We start from the raw sequence: 22,628 nt of genomic DNA, 5'->3' as shown, positions 1-22,628 counted from the left end.
TCTTTTTCCACTGAAGTCAAAATAAAGTTTGCTATTGTAGTCCAGAATGTGGATTTAATACGGAGAAGCTGTAAGTAATTCCTGAGCTTTCACTTTATTGAATCTGGTACTTCCTGCCTTAGGAGTGTACTTACTCCTAGGTCTACATAATTCCTATTTAGTGTAAATACGCATGTAAACTGAGACTGAGGAGTGCCAATCTATAGTAGAATTTCATTTAACCCTTAGTTAACACCTGAAGAACAGTTGTCAGCAGTTTATTTCTCATGAATGGAAACACACACCTTTAGCTTCCCTCAAACCAGACCAAATACCACAGTTTGAGTTTCAGATTTGAACCCTGAGGCCCAGAAAGGACAGAATACAGGATTTATTGGTTAATGACAGCTATCTGCGGGTTTAAGTTAACACCAGAGTGCTGCTCTGTGTTCCTTATTCACACTCCATATCTGCAAAAGCTACCACAGCATTCACTGAATCTGTACACGCACAGATGAACACGCATCACTGAAGTGATTCCTGGTTAGGGGTAATCTAAATGAAAAGTCAATCAGACTCCCTGATTTACAGTAATACTCTTAAAAATCCCTATCTAATGCCCGAGCAGCTACAGCAGTTTTGCTGCACATCTTTAGGAGCACCATAAAAATATTGCATAAAACTGTAAAATGATCATCATTAGAAATACATACTATTGCTGCGCTGCCCGAGCAGCTACAGCAGTTTTGCTGCACATCTTTAGGAGCACCATAAAAATATTGCATAAAACTGTAAAATGATCATCATTAGAAATACATACTATTGCTGCGCTGCTTTTCCACTTCACTTCTCCTTTCCCTGGTGTGGAAAAGCAAAGATGACTATAGGAACAGGGCAAGTACATCCATTATTTCAGTTAATTCACTTTGATTTATCATATAAAAATAGACCTGTTAAATCAAAGAGCTCACTTATAAGCTGTCTTTGGTAGGATTCTAATCATTTACTCATTAATGCAGGATAAAGATGACAAGCCATGAAGCTGATTTTGAAAGCCTTTTGATCTTCTCACTCCTGGGCATAATGCATCAAGGTGCCGTAGTTCACTCGATCACAATGGCCTTTGAATTCTGCAGAAGGAGAGCAGTGAAATTTAGATGAGTTGGAATGTGTAGGTGGTGACCTGGGGACAAATCCCAACGATGGGAGAAAGGAAGGTTCATGGAAAGAGGAGTAGAATGCCTCTGATGTTGAGCACTTGATCTCCAAACCCGACAGTCATGAGCGCTGTTGCAGAAACTGGCCCCTTACATTCCTAAGGATCCAAGAAAATAAGAGGAGAGAAAAGAGATTTAACCCTGATCTCAAAAGGCGACCTATCTTCATTCTTAAATCTGTGGTACGGGGCTTCTCCTTTGGTGAACTACTCCTAACAAACGCCAGCTCGTCAGACATTTCACCCCTCTATTTCTCTTCAGTGTTAACCTTCTGCTTTGTGCCGACTTTCACACAGTTTATCTTCTTTTTGTTTAAGACTGCTTTATATATTTTCTTTTTAAATCACTGTCAAAGAACACAGGGGTTGAGATCAGGAAGCTCATTTCCCTTGCTTATTCTTTTGTAATCATATATTGCACGTCTAAATTAACCAGGGGATGTTAAGTTTGGACCAGATTTTTGATTTATATTTAGCAATCAGATGGTTTCTAATCTTTATGGCCCAGGAAGGATTTACCTGAAAATGTGCGCTCATCAACATGGCAACACCCAAACACAGGCAGCTGGCTACTCTTACATATTAGCAATTACCTTGTTTTAGTGCTGTGCCACTGGGAAGGAAGCAGCCAAAAATCCTTGAGGGCCAGATGTTTACAGGGATCAGAGCTGAAACTAAACCCCATGAATCACAGAATCCTGGAATGGTTTGTGCTGGAAGGGACCTTAGAGCTCCTCCAGCTCCAACCCCTGCCACAGGCAGGGACCCCTTCCACTGGAGCAGCTTGCTCCAAGCCCCTGTGTCCAACCTGGCCTTGAACACTGCCAGGGATGGGGCAGCCACAGCTTCTCTGGGCACCCTGTGCCAGCGCCTCAGCACCCTCACAGGGAAGAGCTTCTGCCTAAGAGCTCAGCTCAGTCTCCCCTCTGGCAGGTTAAAGCCATTCCCCTTGGCCTGTCCCTACAGGCCCTTGTCCCAAGCCCCTCTCCAGATTTCCTGCAGCCCCTTTAGGTACTGGAGCTGCTCTAAGGTCTCCCCTTCAGGAACCTTCTCTTCTCCAGGTGAACCAGCCCAGCTCTCAACTTATGAGAAACTAATGCTTTCCTCAGAACAGGTGTTTTAAAGAAGATCAGAACCTTCCAATTAACCTACCTGGCACTGTACCTCTAAGGAGAACCATGCTGCCTTTAGATCGAGCTGATTTTGCACAGGTGAAGCCACTTTCCAGCAGAGCAAGGCCAGGTGTACCTGGAACGCAATTACACAATTAGGGTGAGTGCTAAACAGGCACCACCCCACTTTGCTCTTCTTTGTGTAGAAACCCGGCGGGATCCGGCCGCGTCCTTCTATCGTTGAAGGCCTTTGGAGGCGGCTTCGGCCCGTTCCCCTCTGTGGAGCTCAGCACCGGTGCCGGCCGGGGTGGGCAGCCCGCTCTCCCCTCGGCCCCCCCGGGGCCGGCCGGGGCGCCAGGCCGCTGGCTCCGCCCGCACCACATGACTCCTCTGTCGGGAGAAACTTTTCCCGTCCCGCGGTTGGAAAATGGCGGCGTAGGAGCGGGGCTCTCGCATCCCCCAGCGCCATGACCCGCTGGGTCCCCACCAAGCGGGAGGAGAAGTACGGAGTAGGTGAGGACCGTCCCGGCACCGCGCCCGCCTGTTGCTCCCCGGCCAGACGCAGGCCTCCCTCCTTTCCTCCTTCCCCGCTGCTGGTTGCGCCGGGCCGGGACCGCGCTCCAAGGGAAGCAGCTGCCGCGATGGGGAGCGGGGCGGCCGGTTACCCCCGGGGTGGCTCCGGTGGTTGCAGCCCCGACCTGCGGGGCTTGGGTCGGGAAAGTTTGGAAGTTGTCTGGAAACCTCCTTTGGAGCGTTTAAAAAGTTGCTTTTTTCTCTTGTTTATTTCTATTTTCTTCCCCTCTGCTACTTTGCTTGGCTGGAAGAGGGCTTTGAGTTACTCTTAGATTGGTTTCTTTTCCCCTCTTCCTGATGGCAGCCGAACAGGATCCGCTCCCAGCGCTGGACCCGCGGTGCTCCCTCATCCGCAGTAGCTCCCAAGGGAAAAGGCTCTGGCTTTCGCAGGGAGTGTGATTTTCATACAGATGAGGGATTTCCCCTGCGCGCTGCTGTCCGGGGGATCCATTTCGTTCTCTGCTTCTTCCGTCCCTTTCAAACAGAGGGGGATTGTTCTGTGCTGGTGGTTAAAGCATCTCCGCTCTCATTAGCTGTAATTAAACGGAACCGAGCTCGGGTGGCTTTGGGCGGTGTGGGACTGTGAGGGCCTTTTTTGGTTGTGAAGATGGTTCGTTTTGTTTAAAGGATGGTTTTAAGGGTTTATGGAGAAGAAAACTTTCTTGGCCTGAGTGAGAGTGTGTGTCCTGGGGAAGGAAACGATAAATCTGGCCGTTCAATTTGGAAGTACACGTTTAATGTCCAGCACATTCCTTGGACTCTGATTGTGAAGAGCAGCTTTTCATATATACTCCCAGCTAAGCCTTGTATAAACACCATGAGCAGGGAAAAGGAGTTTCTGGGTGTAAGGGGAGCCCAAGTAGATTTTAGGAATTAATTTTCAATTCTGTGTGTACATTCCTAGAAAACAAGAGCATGGCTTTTAAATCACTGGGAATTCCTGGCTGCCTGGTTACGCTGTGTGGGACCTGCGAGCAGCATGAGTGGTGGGGATGCAGGACAGATACACAGCAGCAGAAGTGCTGTGGATGGCTGTCGCTTACGAAGTTTTCCAAACCCCTGCTTTGTGGTGTGGGATAGGTAAGGTATTCCAGGACGACTGGAATGACTAACCATCACATTGTATATGTTTTGTGTTACAAACCAGTAACACAAGCAAGCAAGTTCCTCTTTGCAGGAGCTTTGTATCTGCTGCTGTGGGGAGGTGATTGCCCAGGCCTGGCTTTCCAGGAATTGATGTCCTGGAAGTGAATTTGAAAGGATGAGAGAATAAGAAGTGTGGAATAAATTGCATATTTAAGAATACACTTCCAGTGTATTTGGATATCCAGTGTGGGAACTTCCCGATGTAGCAGGAGAACAAGTCTTACATGTAATTTAAGGAAAACCATGGGTTCAGAGTTACAAAAAGCACAAGGTTATGTGCTCAGTTGGTGTTCTTTTGTGGTGTCCACTGCTCTGGAGAGGAGTTTGCTATGGCTTTATGATAGGTTTGTTTTTCTATGGTAGTTGAGGGGTGATCCTCAGCTAAATTAGGGTATTTCTCTGCTGAACTATAGGGCTGTGGGAGTTCAAATTCAGATGAAGTGTTGCATAGAGATAAAATCGGATTGAGAGCTAATTGCACGTTGTGATTCACTGGCCCGTGCCGCTCTGCTAGACACAGTTTTGGTTGAGTTTTGGCTTCTTTTTGGTATTGCTGGGTTTCGTCCTGAAGAAGGCGAATATTCATAGAATCATAGAACAGTTAGGATTGGAAAGAACCTTAAGATCATCCAGTTCCAACCCCCCTGCCATGGACAGGGACACCCCACACTAAACCATGGCACCCAAGGCTCTGTCCAACCTGGCCTTGAACACTGCCAGGGATGGAGCATTCAGTTTGGGTTACAGGTGCTTTACACATTGTTGCGTTGTTAAACAAGGTTGCTTCTGGACACAGTGAGTCTTCTGATGCTTCATTTATTGCTGCTTGTGAAACTTTGTGGTTGTGGGGAACTGGTGTAGTGGTCGGATAGTCCCAAACACAAATGGAGAAGGCATCGTTAAACGGCACATGGTAACATCTTGATTCCTAGTTATTTACCAAGACCAGTGATGGAGACTAACTTTGGATCAGTGTTGTCTGACAGTGAAATAGGATTAATTGCACTGTTACCTAAGTGATGCATACATGCAATATACTTAGTGTGAATGCTTCACTACAGCAGAAATAACAGGAAAGTATCTATTGTGGTGAGTTATATCACTTACGTCCCAGTTGCGGGAGCTCAAAAGTGTGTGTATATACATACAAGATGTGTATTTATAATAAACATATATATGATATACATGTGTATATGCATCCTAGAATGGTTAGGGTTGGAAGCTCATTTAGTTCCAACCCTCCAGTGCATATACGTAGTTCTTTTCCCTCCTCTTGACTAGCATGTTCCTGTGCATGACAAAGCTTTCTTAACATCTCAAGTCCCAATGATTGGCTGACTGTGATGCAGTTGGAACAAAATATTTCAACATCCCTATGCTGAAGCTGTGGTAGGATACAGGTGGGTTAGGAAGCGCTGCTCCTCCTGGCATGGTGGGGTTTGTGGATGATCCTGGATGTCAAGCACATGTGTAAACTAAATTTAACTGCCTGAAACTGAGAAGTGCTGCTGTGTAATGCACAGGCATTATCTCAGCAGGCAGTTGTGAGCGTGACTCAGCTCCACTTCCTGAGAGCATTCAGGACTCAGCACGTGGGGCGGTTGGATGAGGAATGGGTGCGGATATAAAGGGATAATGCAGCTATTAGATGAACATAAGGAGAACCATCTGAAACAGGAAAACAATAAGCTTAACTAAAAGCAGCTTTCCTCCATCCCAACGCTGCGTATCCTTACCCTTCTGTATTTTGTCTCTTGCCTCATGACAGTGGGGAGGTGCGTGGTTGCGTTGAGGTGGCCACGTGGATGTGTGGCTTCCTCAAGAGGGACATCAGAGGCTTTCAGAAGCTGCTTATACCTGCTGCATGCTCTCGGTGTGACAAGTGGCTGTGGATTGTGGCTGCTCAGTCTCCTGTTTTCTGCTTTTAGGGGGATGTGAAAATGGTAATTCATGTGTTCCTCCTTATGCTGGTGGAGAGGAGATGTAATGAGCTGCTTTAGGAAGCCCGGGAGCCTGAATAGCACTTCTGAGATAGCATGAAGTGGCTCTAGCAGCTTCCAAATCCTCTTGACTTCTGCTATTAACCCTTTTCGTTTGGGCTTAGAACTGTGCTAAGAGGTAGAACTGGTGCTACTCTTCTTAATGCAGGTATCATCTTTAAAATGCCTTTGTGTTCATAGTATGCAGAGATGTGCAGTAATTGGAGCACTACTGTGATAATTTAATTGCTTTTTTCTTCTTTCTTTTTTTTAACTAAATGGTGAAATAGAAAAATGGTGCCATGTGTGTCCCTACGTGGTCAGATGTAGAAGAACTTCCAGGCTGCAGGGATTGTGCTCACCAAGATCCAGTTAATTTCCAGGATGCTGACTCTACTTTCCTCTGCTACTCCTCCTGAGTCACTGGAAAACATGGATAGTCATGCCCTTACTATGATCAGTAAGAAGGTGTGAGCTCTGCCTTGCAGGGAAGGTGTTCCTGGCTTTGGACAGCTTCATAAATGCAAAGCCTTGATGAAGATAGTGCTGGGTATCTATACAGGATGATGTGCTGAGTGTTACTACTTAAAAACAGCACATGATGCCCGGGTAGATGCTTCCTAATTGTCTGTATTACATCAAAGATAAAGGACACCAGTGTCTTAAAATCAGTCTTTAGTTCTGTAACTGTGTGTATATATATATATAGTTGTGGTTTTGTAGCATATCTTGTGAGACCCCCCTGCAGTTCTGTGTCCAGCTCTGGGGCAACAGCACAAGAGGGAGTTGGAGCTGATGGGGTGAGTCCAGAGGAGACCGCAGAGGTGCTGCGAGGGCTGGAGCAGCTCTGCTCTGGAGCCAGGCTGAGAGAGCTGGGCTGGGGCAGCCTGGAGAAGAGAAGGCTCCTGAAGGGGAGACCTGAGAGCAGCTCCAGTGCCTAAAGGGGCTGCAGGAAACCTGGAGAGGGGCTTGGGACAAGGGCCTGTAGGGACAGGCCAAGGGGAATGGCTTGAACCTGCCCGAGGGGAGACTGAGATGAGCTCTTAGGCAGAAGCTCTTCCCTGTGAGGGTGCTGAGGCGCTGGCCCAGGGTGCCCAGAGAAGCTGTGGCTGCCCCATCCCTGGCAGTGTTCAAGGCCAGGTTGGACACAGGGGTTTGGAGCAAGCTCCTCTAATGGAAGGTGTCCCTGCCTGTGGCAGGGGGCTGGAACTGGTTGAGCTTGAAGGTGCCCTCCAACCCAAAACAGACTGTGGTTCTTTGACTTTTTGTTTTGTACAGTTTTTGACAGAACTGCGCTCTGATGCATCCTAAATTGATGGAGTAAAAATGCCCATGCAGTATTTGCTGATGTATTAGCATAGTGCCATTTTAGTAAAGGATGTGCAGGTTTGGTCTCCTAGAGACAACGTACTCTACTGTTTTATTTTGTGATATCTTGCACTATCTTTTAATTCCCTGCTTGCTACAGGGATGCATTTTTGTGCTCCCCATTCCTGGCATCACGTGAAGCAGAGGTAAGGGCCTGCTAGATGAATTGTACTTCTGAAATGAATGACCTTAATTTGACTGTAGGCATGTGCTTGGTTACTCTCAGTTTACTCAACAGCCACTATTGCTCTCTCTTAATGAATGCTTCTTGCAAGCAAGAGATTGGAAAGGGATAAAGATGACAGAAAAGTGGAAGGAAGTGCATACTCCTGTTTGTTTTCGTCCAGGTCAGTAACAACATTGCAAATGGGGATTGTTCCAGGCAAGGATTCCTGTAGGGATTTACCAGAAATACTGTTTTTTCCTTGTCGAACACATACGGACTTCCTGCCGTCAGCTGGCTGCATGTGAGTGTGATGCAGAGCAGTTATTTCACTCTGCAAAGTAAGTTCTCAGTCAGTTCAGGGGTTTTTCAGCTGTTAATTATCATGGAATCATGGAATGATTTGGGTTGGAAGGGACCTTAAAGGGTAATCAGTTCCAAGCCCTGCCACGGGCAGGGACACCTTCCACTAGAGCAGCTTGCTCCAAGCCCCTGTGTCCAACCTGGCACTTTCAATTTCCACTCTTGATCCTAGAAAATCAAAGGGGAGAGGGAATTTTCATAAGACAAGGATTTGCACTTTGCATTGTACATGGGTTTGGAAGTAACAGTGGGATAAGGTCCTGGTTTAAAGTTTCTGGTTTGGTTTTAATTGGAGGGAAAAACCATTTGGGAATTTCAGACACCATGGTGGGTTTTGTAGTTTTCCTATTTGTCTCTTATTGCTGTAAATACTTGATTTAGGTGCACTGACAGAACTCTGATTTCGGATGATGTACCACACTTTGCACAGCTTTCCTTGTATAGAATCATAGAATAGTTAGCGTTGGAAAGGACCTTAAGATCACCCAGTTCTAACCCCCCGCCATGGGCAGGGACACCTCACACTAAACCATGGCACCCAAGGCTCTGTCCAACCTGGCCTTGAACACTGCCAGGAATGGAGCATTCACAACCTCCCTGGGCAACCCAATCCAGTGCCTCAGCACCCTTACAGTATCATAAATGCCTTTTCTGCATAGGCAGAGCTTTCATGGAAGAGGAAAGTAAACTGGATGCATCTTAGTGTCCAGGAAGCCCTTGTCAGTTTGCAGCTACAGGCATCATAAGTGTTGTAATAAGTTTTCTTTGTAATGGTTGTGTTTCTGGAGTTTGTCCAGTGTTGGCTGCAGAGCACATGTAGGATATGCTTTGTCTGATCCTTTAGTAGTCCTCCAGGACTGAAATCCAATAAATCTCATTAAATACCTGTAGGTGGGTCCAACTGGAGATAAATGGCTGAAAGCTGACTTAGATGAATGGATCAAAGCACAAGTGGGGAACTAGTGCTAATCCAGCTTTAAGGTATTTACTCCATTAAAGATGTCAGTCTTACCTCTCCTCTTCTACTGGGTACATGTCTGAAACTCTCACAAAACATGGAGTGGCAGCTCATCACTGCCCTTCTACTCTGCTCTTGTGAGACCTCTTAGAGCACTGTGCACAGTTGTGGTGTCCCCAACATAAGAAGAACATAGAGCTGTTGGAGCAAGTCCAGAGGAGGTCATGAGGATGATCTGAGGCTGGAGCACCTCCTGTATGGAGACAGCTGAGAACATTGGGGCTGTTCAGCCTGGAGAAGAGAAGGCTGTGTTGTGGAGCAGTCTCCAGTGTCTAAAGGGGGCTACAAGGATGCTGGGGAGGAACTCTTCATCAGGGACTGCAGCAATAGGACAAGGGGTGATGCGGTCAAACTGAAGCAGGGGAGATTTAAGTTAGATGTAAGGAGGAAGCTCTTCCCTGTGAGGGTGCTGAGGCGCTGGCACAGGGTGCCCAGAGAAGCTGTGGCTGCCCCATCCCTGGCAGTGTTCAAGGCCAGGTTGGACACAGGGGCTTGGAGCAAGCTGCTCCAGTGGAAGGTGTCCCTGCCCGTGGCAGGGGTTGGAGCTGGGTGAGCTTTAAGGTCCCTTCCAACCCAAACTGATCTATAAAATACATGGGCTGCTTTTCTTTGTGGGCCATCTTTGGCCTACAGGGAAATGAACCACTGAAAATTCAGCTTTGTTAGTTTTTGTAAGCTTACAAACACTTTTAAGTTCTGTTTTCTGGCCTGTGGTAGATCCCAAGGCTATTCTCTCAGTAGCTGTTTTCTGAATAATGCTTTCATGAATTCCTTAAGGAATTACTGGAATACTTTCCTCTTTTAATTTTTTTTTGGGGGGAGTTGAAATCTAAACCAAAAGAGATGTTGAAAAGGACAGTTCTTGGTATTCTGGAACCTTATCTGTGTTTTCAGGCTGCTGTTGTGCAAGCATTTGTATGTTTATAGGATTGATCTCTCCCTGTTTATGTAATTTGAGCATTAAATGCGGTTTCTGATGTAAAAGCTTGTAGCACAAGCAGCAGCAGTGGCTGAATTTCAGTTTCATCAGCAAAACATGAAATATCCCTGGGAATATTTTTCTGCCCCATGTCGCTTTGTCACTAAACTCAATCACATTGAGAACTGTTATGTGTAATCATGTATCCATACATGTAACAAAATGGATGGATCACTGAAGTAGCTGTTGGCCATGATACTTGAAATTTGGGGGGTTTATATGCTGTTTCTTAGCACAGCTGCTTTATTTAGGGAGCTGTTGATGTTGTTGTAGCACAAACCTTTTTATAACTTGATTTTGGAGGTTTGTGGTGGCTGATTTTACTGGAAGGTGTTGGAGGAGTAAAATGTCTTCCTAGAAGCCAAGCAAATCATACAAATACCCTGATTTTCCTGAGGGTCCCTCCTCTCAGCTCACTTGCAGGAAAAATAAACCATCATAGAAAACCGAACATAGAATCTCAGCCTGGTTTGTGTTGGAAGGGACCTTAAAGCTCCTCCAACTCCAACCCCTGCCACGGGCAGGGACACCTTCCACTGGAGCAGCTTGCTCCAAGCCCCTGTGTCCAACCTGGCCTTGAACACTGCCAGGGATGGGGCAGCCACAGCTTCTCTGGGCACCCTGGGCCAGCGCCTCAGCACCCTCACAGGGAAGAGCTTCTGCCTAAGAGCTCATCTCAGTCTCCCCTCTGGCAGGTTAAATAGATGGGAGTGAGTGATGCGGGATTTGCATTGTAATTTATGAACACAAATGCGAGTGAAAATGTTTGTAATCTGTGTAAGTGCTTGTAGACACTTGGTTTCCTAAGGCACTCTGTTGTGTGTATCTCTATTGTTGTAGTAGCTGAGTTACTTAAATCTTTCTACTAAAGAAGTTAACATTAAGCATGAAAACCTGCCTGAGCAGCTCCAAGTTGGAGCTTGGTGCAGGGGTTTTTGGAAGTTCACTGTAGTAAAGGAGCATTCCCATATGAGCCCTGTGTGTGGAGAGCGTTTTTGGTAGCATCATGGAGAAATGTCTTCCTCCTGAAGGAACCTCTTGGCTTGAGGTGGTGAGTTCCTAACTGAGTGCTGGCAGTGCTTCCTGGAGGCACAGCTGAGCAGCTTTGACTGTGTTCATCTGGTAGTGCAGGCTGGATATGTGAGAGCGCATGAACCATGATGTGCCCAAGAGCTCCTTCCAGCATGCAGATACCTTCTGGAATTCCAGCCCTGGGTGTTTGTGTTTGCTCTGCCTTCTCCTCCTCGGAACAAAGCACGGAAGTACTGACATCACTCAGTTTGAAGTTGAATGGAATAAAATAACACATGTTTAGGGAACAGAGCTCAATAGCCCATGGGTCCCAGGAGGAGTAACTGATGCCAAACAAGGAGCTGATGGTGCTGGAATGTACTCAAACCGAGTGCCCAAGGACCTTCAGATGTGTTGTGTTAAGAGAGGAAGGCTTTCCTATTTTCCATACATAGAATAAAGTACTTCAGAAGAAATAAGATGATGCCTGTGGTCTCTGCATTAGGCTAAAGGGAGTTGGAAGGGGCAGGGATACGGGATCACGGAAAGCTGTGTCTCCAGCCTGCCTTCCAGCTGATGCTTTAACATCCTCCTAATCCTGCCAGCTGGTCTGCAGGAAAAGATATTGGCAGCAGGGAATGGTTCATGGAATGTAATTGGGTGCTTTTAATGAGAAGCTGTGTCTGCTTCGATGGGCTGTGTGTGTAGTAGTATCTGTTGCAAAGGCCGTGTATCAGGAATGAGGTGAAATGAATGTCAGAAGTATCCCTGTAGTGGACACTGCAGCAGGAAACATCCTGATGCTGAGCCAGATGGAAGTCGTTGATGCTTTGAGATTCCAAGTCCTGACGCAGCTGGTGAACAATTTGAAAGGACTCTTGCTGCAAAAACTCTGCTGAGCAAATGACTCCAGAGAGCAAATCATGACCCTGTAATGGCTGTGGATTGTCAAGGCAGTGGCTTGGAATGGCCTATGGGTACTGTCCTCCAAAGGAGGGGTTGCACTGCTGCTTAGTGACTAAGTGGAGAGATGGTTAACATGTCACTTGGGCAAGGAAAGTTAGAAATAAGGGTCTGTGAGAACATGTAGACTTTCTCTTGACTAAATAGAAGGATGTTGTCCCCAAATAGAAGGCCATGAATGAAAAATAACATCAAGATGGCAAGAAGTGGGGTTTTTAGTTACTGTTTTTTAAGTAATGGGAAGAGCTAATGGTTTGTTAATCACAGCTTGTTTGATTTGGGTCTCTCAGCACAAGAGGGACGTGGAGCTTTTGAAGCGAGGGCAGAGGCGGCCATGGAGATGCTGCGAGGGCTGGAGCAGCTCTGCTCTGGAGCCAGGCTGAGAGAGCTGGGCTGGGTCAGCCTGGAGAAGAGAAGGCTCCTGAAGGGGAGACCTGAGAGCAGCTCCAGTGCCTAAAGGGGCTGCAGGAAAGCTGGAGAGGGGCTTGGGACAAGGGCCTGTAGGGACAGGACAAGGGGAATGGCTTGAACCTGCCAGAGGGGAGACTGAGATGAGCTCTTAGGCAGAAGCTCTTCCCTGTGAGGGTGCTGAGGCGCTGGCCCAGGGTGCCCAGAGAAGCTGTGGCTGCCCCATCCCTGGCAGTGTTCAAGGCCAGGTTGGACACAGGGGCTTGGAGCAAGCTGCTCCAGTGGAAGGTGTCCCTGCCCGTGGCAGGGGTTGGAGCTGGAGGAGCTTTAAGGTCCCGTCCAACTCAAACCATTTTATGATTCTATTTAATTTATAGAAAATAATGCTTACATTGAAGCCTGTAGCATGTTAGGTAATGGAGATGTTTTCCTCATGTCTGGCTTTGGCTGCTGGATGCACTGCAGGCCTCAGGCTCTGTGCGTACCAGCGTATATTGCTTTGTATCTTCCTAGTAAAAGTACTTAGGATACAAAACTGTCAATGCTTTTGACATGAAGCCTTTTTTGCTACCTGATTATTTTCCTTTTTATGTTTTTTCATGTGTCATATGCTGCTTAATATTTAATGATTTCAAGGCTCTTTATTTCTTATACTTTGTTGCACAACCATAGACTGGTTTGGGTTGGAAGGGACCTTAAAGCTCATCCAGTTCCAACCCCTGCCACGGGCAGGAACCCCTTCCACGGGAGCAGCTTGCTCCAAGCCCCTGTGTCCAACCTGGCCTTGAACACTGCCAGGGATGGGGCAGCCACAGCTTCTCTGGGCACCCTGTGCTCTGAATAGCCACCAGTTTTCTGCAGGCATTGCCTGTTGTCTTGTCCTGGCTTGAATTCCTTCTTCCTGCTCACCCGGCTACCCCTGTTTCACCCTTCATGTTGGTAGGGAATAGTGTTTATCTTTGGAGCCTTCTAACTGGGGCAGATGGAATCTATAAGCCCTGCAGTGATGAACTGCAAATCCCCTTCGCTTGTTTGCAGTATGTGAAGGCTGAATCACTTCTCTAGCAGAGGATGTGTGCTATAGATACAGAGCTTCATCCTCCTCCTGCTGCTGTGCTGTCTGACTCTTGCCTGTTATCTTTGGTTATCGTGACAAGGAGGTGTTGATTGTTTCCATCAATCCATTGCTTCCTGATACTGCTTTGACCAAGACTCTTCAGTGGGGTGGACTTAGGAGGCTTGTTTTTAACTCCTCCCATCTGGGATCAGTGTGTCCGATGTTGTGGTTTCATTTTTGGTTTTAATTCCAGTGTGAAGGGTAAGTGGTGCAGCTGCAGTAGTGGTTTTGCTGATGGTGTTTTTGGTGAGTTGGCTTAAAGAGTAAAAAGCAGTTTATAGCTGCTTTTAGGCTAGCTCTGTAGCTATTTGGGCTGCCATTGCAAATCAGAGTTCCTCTAGAAGGTATGACTTTGGCCTGGCAACCTCTGACTGCCTCCTCCTTCATAGCCTGCCTGCAGTACCTCTATAGCTGTTGACAGTGACCTCTGTGACCTTGATTAAGTCTGTTCTGCACTTTTTTGGCATCTCTGTGGATGCTGCTCACTGGTTTGGCATTGATAACCTTTCTCCTGTGGACTTCCCTGCTGCTGTGTTGGGCAGCAGTGTGCGAAGAACAACTGGGAATGTCTGTAAGACTGGGATTTAGAATCACAGAATAGTTAGGGTTGGAAAGGACCTTAAGATCATCCAGTTCCAACCCCCTGCCATGGGCAGGGACACCTCACACTAAACCATGGCACCCAAGGCTCTGTCCAACCTGGCCTTGAACACTGCCAGGGATGGAGCATTCGCAACCTCCCTGGGCAACCCATTCCAGTGCCTCAGCACCCTCACAGTAAAGAATTTCTTCCTTAGATCCAATCTAAACTTCCCCTGTTTCAGTTTGAACCCATTACCCCTTGTCCTGTCACTACAGTCCCTGATGAAGAGTCCCTCCCCAGCATCCTTGTAGGCCCCCTTCAGACACTGGAATGGCTGCTCTGAGGTCTCCACGCAGCTTCTCTTCTCCAGGCTGAACAGCCCCAACTTTCTCAGCCTGGCTCCATACAGGAGGTGCTCCAGCCCCTGATCATCCTCGTGGCCTCCTCTGGCCTTGTTCCAACAGTTCCATGTCCTTTTGATGTTGAGGACACCAGAACTGCACACAATGCTCCAAGGGAGGTCTCACGAGAGCAGAGCAGAGGGGCAGGATCACCTCCTTGGACCTGCTGGTCACGCTCCTCTTGATGTAGCCCAGGATACGGTTGCTTTCTGGGCTGCGAGCGCACACTGCAGCCGGCTCATGTTCAGTTTCTCATCGACCAACACCCCCAAGTCCTTCTCCGCAGGGCTGCTCTGAATCTCTTCTCTGCCCAACCTGTAGCTGTGCCTGGGATTGCTCCGACCCAGGTGTAGGACCTTGCACTTGGCATGGTTAAACTTCATCAGGTTGGCATTTGCTCACAGTCACAGCCGCTGGCATAGACTCCTGTCTGAAATGAGTTTAGTGACATATGACAGAGCACTGACAGGGGTCAAAGCAGTGGCTAAAGATCCCTTTCCCAGTCTTCTCAGTTATTAAGCTCTTCTGGTGAGGAAACAGTTCTTGCTCCCAAGTGAAGTGGCTGGAGATGGGAGCAGATAGTTTTGTAGCTCAGAGGTATTTCTCAGATAGTAGTTCCATCATGTGTGAGTCAAACAGGGTAAAATAGCAACCCCAGAGTTTTGATGCAGAGCAAGATGTTCTTTTGGTATTTGTTATATTGCACCTTGTTGGTTTTGTTCTTGAGTGTTCACTGTTATTGTGAGTCTAAAAGTGTTAAAAAAATAAAGCATTGGACTTTTATCTGGCTAACAGGGACATGTGCAGTTACATGAGATTGGAATCCTTTACTTCTAAGCATTACTGATCCAAGGAGCTCCAGGACATGATAAGGGGCCAGCAGACAAGGGGGAATGGCTTGAACCTGAGAGAAGGGAGACTGAGATGAGCTCTTAGGCAGAAGCTGTTCCCTGTGAGGGTGCTGAGGCGCTGGCCCAGGGTGCCCAGAGAAGCTGTGGCTGCCCCATCCCTGGCAGTGTTCAAGGCCAGGTTGGACACAGGGGCTTGGAGCAAGCTGCTCTAGTGGAAGGGGTCCCTGCCCGTGGCAGTTGGTTGGGACTGGATGAGCTTTAAGGTCCCTTCCAACACAAACCATTCTGTTATTCTATTTATGGGGAGGGTAGAATGTGATGCTGAGTCACTGAAGCACAGTAACACCACATCAGTTAAATTTCCTTCTTATTTCTTTTAGAATGAACATAAAAATGAGTGTGAGTTCAAAGGTTTCCCCTTAGGTGGGAAACACGGAGTCCACACGGATACGAGCTCCCTTGAACAGTGTGGTAAGGAAACCCCATCCTTAGCAGCAGGGCTGGTGATGAGATCCCGGCTCTCTGCAACCCGGAGCGGGTGGACAGGGACTCTTTGTTCAGACCAGCTGCAGAAGCCAACTCTGCTGCCGCTGTGGACGCGGCACGAGGCATGTGATGTCTTAGTGCTTGGGAGAGAAACAATTTTCCCCTGTTTTTGCAAACTGCCGCTCTTTTAGTGCAGTTCAGGTCGCTTCCTTTGTGTTTTTCCATTAATTCTGGTGTAAGATACACCTTTGGGGAAGGTTTCCATGTATTTCCCTAGTCTGCACTAGCCTGGCTGTTGCGGGAAAGGCAAAGTGTTGGTGGAGCAATGGCAGCTTGTAGCAGGTAATTCTTCTCTCCGACTGTTACTTGTAAGGAAGCAGAACGAATTCCTCAGGGATTGTTTGACTCTGGAGCTGTGCTCTCCCTTTGTACTTGCTGTTGGAGACAGCTGGAAGGACTGAGACAAATAAGGTGATGGCAAGTCAAAATATATTGGGTAAGGTTTGATGTGTGAGAAGCCTAAAACTCCTTCTCTCTTTTCTGCTCCCTAAGCTTTCCTGAGGAATTTTGTTTCTTCTTTCCTTTGTAGAAATGCTGAGGAAAAGCAGTAGGAAATGAGAACTTGATCCCATCATCCTGTTTCCCTCTTGCTTTAGGCTTTTTGCTCTGCATTGCCAGCTCTACATTGCAGCAAATAGTGTCTTGCAGGGGCCATTCTTTTGCTAACTGTTTCTGCAGTAGTGTGGTAGTGGTTTTATTGTGTTGAACTTGATTTTTATGGGCATTGAAATGACTATTAAGGTATATGTGACTTTAAGCTCACTGCTATAGAAATGCTCACTAAAAGGCACCCTTGTAGCAAGATTATGTTGGGTGCAATAGAGACCTGCTGCAACATCAAGGGAGAAGCTTGAAGCAGGGGACTGATGTGTCACATATCTTCAGATGGAGCACAGATAGATGTAGTGTGGGTTATTCTTGCTAAACACATTATGCAGATGTAACTGGGTTTCGTTCTTGCTGGCCTTCGTGTAGCAGCAACTGGAAGCTGAAAAAGGTGGTGTCATATATCACAGAATCCCAGACAGGTTTGCATTGGAAGAGACCTTAAAGCTCCCCTAGCTCCAACCCCTGCCACGGGCAGGGACCCCTTCCACTGGAGCAGCTTGCTCCAAGCACCTGTGTCCAACCTGGCCTTGAGCACTGCCAGGGATGGGGCAGCCACAGCTTCTCTGGGCACCCTGTGCCAGCGCCTCAGCACCCTCACAGGGAAGAACTTCTCCCTTAGATCTAATCTGAACTTCTGCTGTTCCAGTTTGAACCCATCACCCCTTGTCCTGTTGCTGCAATATTGAAGGTTTTTACAAAGGCTTCAGGCAGAGGCTGTTTTGAATTTCAGATAACTAAAAGCTCTGAAGCCCTTTCTTCAGCTACACCATGGTAAGCATAGTGCACCTCATACACTGTCTTTGCCTTCTTTAGGATGTTGCCTGTAGACCCACCATAGCAAGAGCCAAGTTATCGCTTCTTAGTGTCCTCCAGTGAGAAGCAGGAAATTCAGGGGAACATTTAAACTCACTTACTTTGTGATTGTACAGTATGAGAAGACAGATGCCAAGACATCCAACTGTAGATAAGGTTTTCAGTTTGTCTAAATCAGCAGCTTGCTTGTTCTACAAAGCCAGTGTTGAGAGCTCAGGGTGTTCTGATTACTTCTTGCTCCCAAAGTGTTTCAGTTGATGGGCTTTAATGTTAAAAATTGATTTGAATGTTCTTGATTGTGCTTCTTGTCATCTATGGATTATGACACATTATTAATGCTGTTATAGTCAGTAATGATACCTTTTCTTTAACACTAACTTTGCACCCTCAGTACTTAGTGGTGAAGTACCATGAATACAAATGAGGTAGCAAGAAAGGAGGAGGGAGAAAGCTGTTAAGAGAGTGAGTTGGCATCTTGCTTCATTAGCTCCCTAAAGATAAAAGTATCTGGCTTAAAAAGGAGGAGAAGGAAAAGCAAGAACCTGGACGTGGTTCTTGGAAATCTTGGGTAGCTCCACAACCCTTTATTTAATTAGTGGAGGAAGGACAAGTGTGCAACTTGTTCTGTCCTACTTGAGTTGTACCTGCAGGATTCAGCAGCAGGGTGGTTACACTTCTAGAAGGCACCATAGAATCCCAGCCTGGTTTGTGTTGGAAGGGACATTCAAGGAACATTGGAAGAGCTCATCCAGCTCCAGCCCCTGGCACGGGCAGGGACAGCTTCCACTGGAGCAGCTTGCTCCAAGCCCCTGTGTCCAACCTGGCCTTGAACACTGCCAGGGATGGGGCAGCCACAGCTTCTCTGGGCACCCTGGGCCAGTGCCTCAGCACCCTCACAGGGAAGAGCTTCTGCCTTATCTCCAACCTGAACTTCCCCTGTTTCAGTTTGAACCCATCACCCCTTGTCCTGTCCCTACAGTCCCTGATGAAGAGTCCCTCTCCAGCCTCCTTGTAGCCCCTTTCAGTCACTGGAAGCTGCTCTGAGGTCTCCATGAAGCTTCTCCTCTCCTGGCTGAATGTGACTCAAGGTTGGGGATTGCTTAGGATTTATGAAGTTTCCTCAGCTAATTAACGCCTATTGAATAGTGATAAGACACCAGATGTGTTGCAGAACATATTGCTCCCCTTTGTTGCCATCTGTTGTAAAACCTGATGTGTCTAGTTATGTTCATAGAGACTTGGGTGGCTCTTTGCTCTTTCTAAGCTGTGCTTAACCAACAGTTGATGCATGAGAACTGAGAGATCTTAAGGTACCATGAAACCAAATTACACCTGGGGAGATTCTGACTGGACACAAGAGGAAACTTCTTCCTAATGAGAACTATCAGCCAGTGGAATAATCTCCCCAGGGAAGTGGTGGATTCCCCAATGTTGGAATGTGAAGATTCAGCTGGACAAGGTGCTGGGACATCTCGTTTAGATCATGCCTTGCCTAGAAAGGTTGGACCAGATGATCCTTGAGGTCCCTTCAACCTGGGATTCTGTGGCTCTAATATGAAGAGTGAACTGTGAGCCAAGCTTGGTGAGGTCAGGAATGATAAAGCACAAGGTGACTTTAGTGTGGCGGGGGGACCAACCCTTGCTCAATGCACACATGGAGTAATGGTCTTTAATAAATCCTGGGTGCAACTCCTGACTCTTCTACTTCTTTTCTTCTTCCTTCTCCGTTAGCCTCAGCTGTAAACATTGGAGACTTGGCTGGGTAAGTAACAGAGGATAAAGGAGCCCCTCTGATACTGAAAGCAACCTCTTTCCATTCAGAGAGAACAGGAAAGCCTTCAGGTTTCTTTTATTTTGAACATAGAGAATTTGCAAGAGACTTTGCTTTCAGCTCTGCAGATTCAGTCTGCTTTTAGGCATAAAGCACTGTCTTTTTGATTCCTTTCCAAAGACAGTATAAAATAAAGCTGCTAATGTGTTAAATGTGGCTTGCTTGTTTTTAGAAGCATAGAATGATTAATACAGCCTTTAATGCAGAGTAATTCCAGGGAATATTGTTTTTATGGTATCTTAAGGTCTCTGTTTTCATGCAGTCACAGAAAAGCTTTTTCAGTGTACGTTGATGGTACCTTTATTTCCTCCTTCCTTTTATTCCCCTTCTGTCACCTCTCTGTAATTCTTCTAGTGTTGCACTTCTCATTTTCCTAATGTGTGCAGATTAATGGGTGCAGTTCAGCAGAGGGATTTGGTTTGTGTTCTGTGGCAATAAATGGGGTTTTAGTGCAATTACTGTAATGCCCTATTCATTGTTCCTTTCTTTATCAACTCCTAGAGTTGAAAAAGGTGCTCTTTCTGTGCCCACACTAATCCTCTTGCTTTTGGCATTGCAGTACTTCAGTGTAGATGTGCTTTGTGGTGCCAGTGGGAGGAGAAGGGAAGCAGGGAGAGCCTTTACCTGGAGAATTGCTCATCTGAAAGCACAGCTGATGAGGAAAAATACCTTTAGTAGCACTGAAACCTTTTGACTGTGATGTGGGAATGAGAGGGGTTTTAGGGTGGTTTTGTCAACATGAATTTGTTCTTTGTTTTGTCTTTTACCATCCTCTTTCTGCTCATTGCATCCTGGAGCTGAAATCCAAAGTTCACCACTCTTGTGAGACCCCACTTGCAGCGCTGTGTGCGATTCTGGTGTCCTCAACATAAGTAGGACATGGAGCTGTTGGAGCAAGTCCAGATGAAGCCACGAGGATGATCAGGGGCTGGAGCACCTCCTGTATGGAGACAGGCTGAGAAAGTTGGGGCTGTTCAGCCTGGAGAAGAGAAGGCTGCGTGGAGACCTCAGAGCAGCTTCCAGTATCTGAAGGGGGCCTACAAGGATGCTGGGGATGGACTCTTCATCAGGGACTGTAGTGACAGGACAAGGGGTAACGGGTTCAAACTGAAACAGGGGAAGTTTAGATTGGATCTAAGGAAGAAATTCTTTAGTGTGAGGGTGGTGAGGCACTGGAATGGGTTGCCCAGGGAGGCTGTGAATGCTCCATCCCTGGCGGTGTTCAAGGCCAGGTTGGACAGAGCCTTGGGTGGCATGGTTTAGTGTGAGGTGTCCCTGCCCATGGCAGGGGGTTGGAACTTGATGATCTTAAGGTCCTTTCCAACCCTAACTATTCTATGATTGCTGTACACAGGGCTGTATGAAACTGATATTCGTGTGTTGTACAGACTACAAGCTGAGGGAAGTGACACTGGGTTGCAAGAGCCTGTGGTAACTCTTCTGTTCTTTCTGTGGAAGGCTAGTGTGTTTGTGGATTAGAAAGCAGAATCTTTCCTGAGTAACAAGGGCTTTGATATCTCTTCTGTGTGGTCTTTTAAGTTACCTCTATCACAGATCTCAGCCTGGTTTGTGTTGGAAGGGCCCTTAAAGCTCCTCCAGCTCCAACCAACTGCCACGGGCAGGGACACCTTCCACTGGAGCAGCTTGCTCCAAGCCCCTGTGTCCAACCTGGCCTTGAACACTGCCAGGGATGGGGCAGCCACAGCTTCTCTGGGCACTCTGTGCCAGTGTCTCAGTCAGCATCCTCATCGTAAAACTTGTTCCTTATGCCTGAACTTAACCTGCCCTCTTCCAGTCTAAAACCATGTTTCCCTTAAGGAGAAAACACATTGTAAATCTTATTTTCCTGTGTGATAAAGGATGGCAGTGTTTACTTGCAATAGAAAAGCTTAATGTGTCTGTTCAGTTGGAGTTTATAAGAGAGGAAAAATACTGTGCATGGATGAAGAGCATTTGGATGCTGTATTACTGTTAGCTGTGAGGTTAACTAGGTCATAGTCATAAATCTTCTGATGCTGGAGTAACCATGCTCCTTATCTTGGATATATGTAGTAGCCAAGGTTTTTCTGTCTTATGCAGCCTCCTAAGTTCTTTGCTAAAACACTGGCCCTGATTCGCAGTTTGAGCATGATGGAGAGGTCTGATGTTACCTGGTGTAAATATTCCTAATGCTTCCTTTAGCTTAGCTCTCCAAGCTGGAAGTCTGTCACTCTGAGACTTGGATTTTCCAAATGAAGCAGAACATAATTAAAAGTAATAAGAATTTCAAAGTTATCCTTCAGGTTTTAAAGTACTTAAATTGGTGCTTCTGAATACAGTTGATCAGGCAACACATAAGTACCAGTTTCATCCAGTTTCATGCTTTATTTCTCCAAATTCTGTCTTTTCCTTTAATTAAAGCCTTGTTGTTTGCTTCAATCAAACATTTGATCTGTCATAGCATCTTTTGATATCACTCTTCATAAAGAAGTACCCTGAGAGGGAGTTATTTGCTAGCTTACATCAGAGTATGCAGTGTAGTTCAAGCCTTGGTTTGTAATCACAGGGGTGGAATGCACTTTATAGTTTGGTGCTTTGCTTCGTGATCTGTTGGTGCTGCTGCAAGCCAAAATGAGGATGTTTTGTTGACATATTTTTCACATATGTGCATCTTTAAAGCTAAATCTTCCTCCATGGCCATTGCTCCTCACTGGGTTCAGGTCAATGGGAGTTGTTGTGGGCAGTAATTATCACCTGATGGCTGTTTGTCATCTTCTGTCAAAAGAATTGGTCATTGCAGTGATGTTCCTGCTCTGTGACCTCCTTGTTATGAGAGACACCAGTTAGCACCCTTGGATGTAAATTCTCATGTCTTTAATCCATAGCTGCCTTTGATCCTTAGTGTTATTGAGTTTAAATGTTGGAGAAATGCTGAGTTGAAGGGTCAATTGAGTACAGGATGGGTTTGAATCTGTCATAACGTGAGTTTTCCCTGATTGGGATATCTGGTACAAGGCAGTGGGGTTGCATCTTGGGGTCCTGAAGGTGGAAACTTCGAGTTGAGTTAATTTTTGGTCATGTTGAGCACCCACTCTTGACTCTAGGCATGGCTGTGAGTGTTGAAGAGATGGATTGGGTTGAAGAGTCCTCCTCTTCTGCAGAATAGCCATTATGGCTTTAAAGTTTTCTGCACCAGATACCTAGGAGGGAGGATTTAGGACTAATACTGAGAAACTTCAACCCCTTAAACCAGGAATAGCCACCTTGACTTGTTTGAATGTCAATAGAGCTATATCAGCTTCTAAAGCCTTCATTTAAATACGGTTAATATTAGTCTCCCTGATGCATTTGATTTTATTCTTTTCACCCTGAAGTCTCCTCTTATGACAATCTTACTCTCTGGACTATGTGTTCTTTTCCATATTGCTATTTCTATCTCTGTTCCATTTTTGCACTCAGACTTAAAAAGTAAAGGAATACATCTATAGTCTGTAAAGCAAGAGGAGTACCGCAGAGAAAAGGACCAAAGCATCCCATCATGTATTGGCTGTTGTTAGTGTTTTAAGCTGAAATTAGTAAATTCTGGGGAGAATAAATAGTAGCTCCTGGAGGTTCCAGAC

General features: G+C 46.5%; 1 protein-coding gene across 10 annotated transcripts in view; it reads left to right on the top strand.

Annotated features, from left to right (window-relative positions):
* Nucleotides 1-2,771: 2,771 nt before the first annotated feature.
* DOCK1 (dedicator of cytokinesis 1) overlaps nucleotides 2,772-22,628 on the top strand; it is a gene marked incomplete at its 5' end in the record, with an annotated part of 322,176 nt that continues 302,319 nt past the window's right edge. For 9 of the 10 annotated variants that reach the window (XM_080621560.1, XM_080621556.1, XM_080621562.1 and 6 more), the window contains one exon: nucleotides 2,775-2,820. In XM_080621560.1, coding sequence (XP_080477686.1) covers nucleotides 2,775-2,820 — 46 coding nt within the window. Of the gene's footprint in view, nucleotides 2,821-22,628 lie in introns of all 10 variants that reach the window. The other variant, XM_080621564.1, reaches the window with a different exon arrangement.

The sequence above is a fragment of the Psittacula echo genome, assembly GCF_963264785.1.
Source record: "Psittacula echo genome assembly, chromosome: 6".
Taxonomy (NCBI): Eukaryota; Metazoa; Chordata; class Aves; order Psittaciformes; family Psittacidae; genus Psittacula; species Psittacula echo.
Note: the sequence above shows the minus strand (reverse complement) of the source record. Positions and strands in the feature narration are given on the sequence as shown.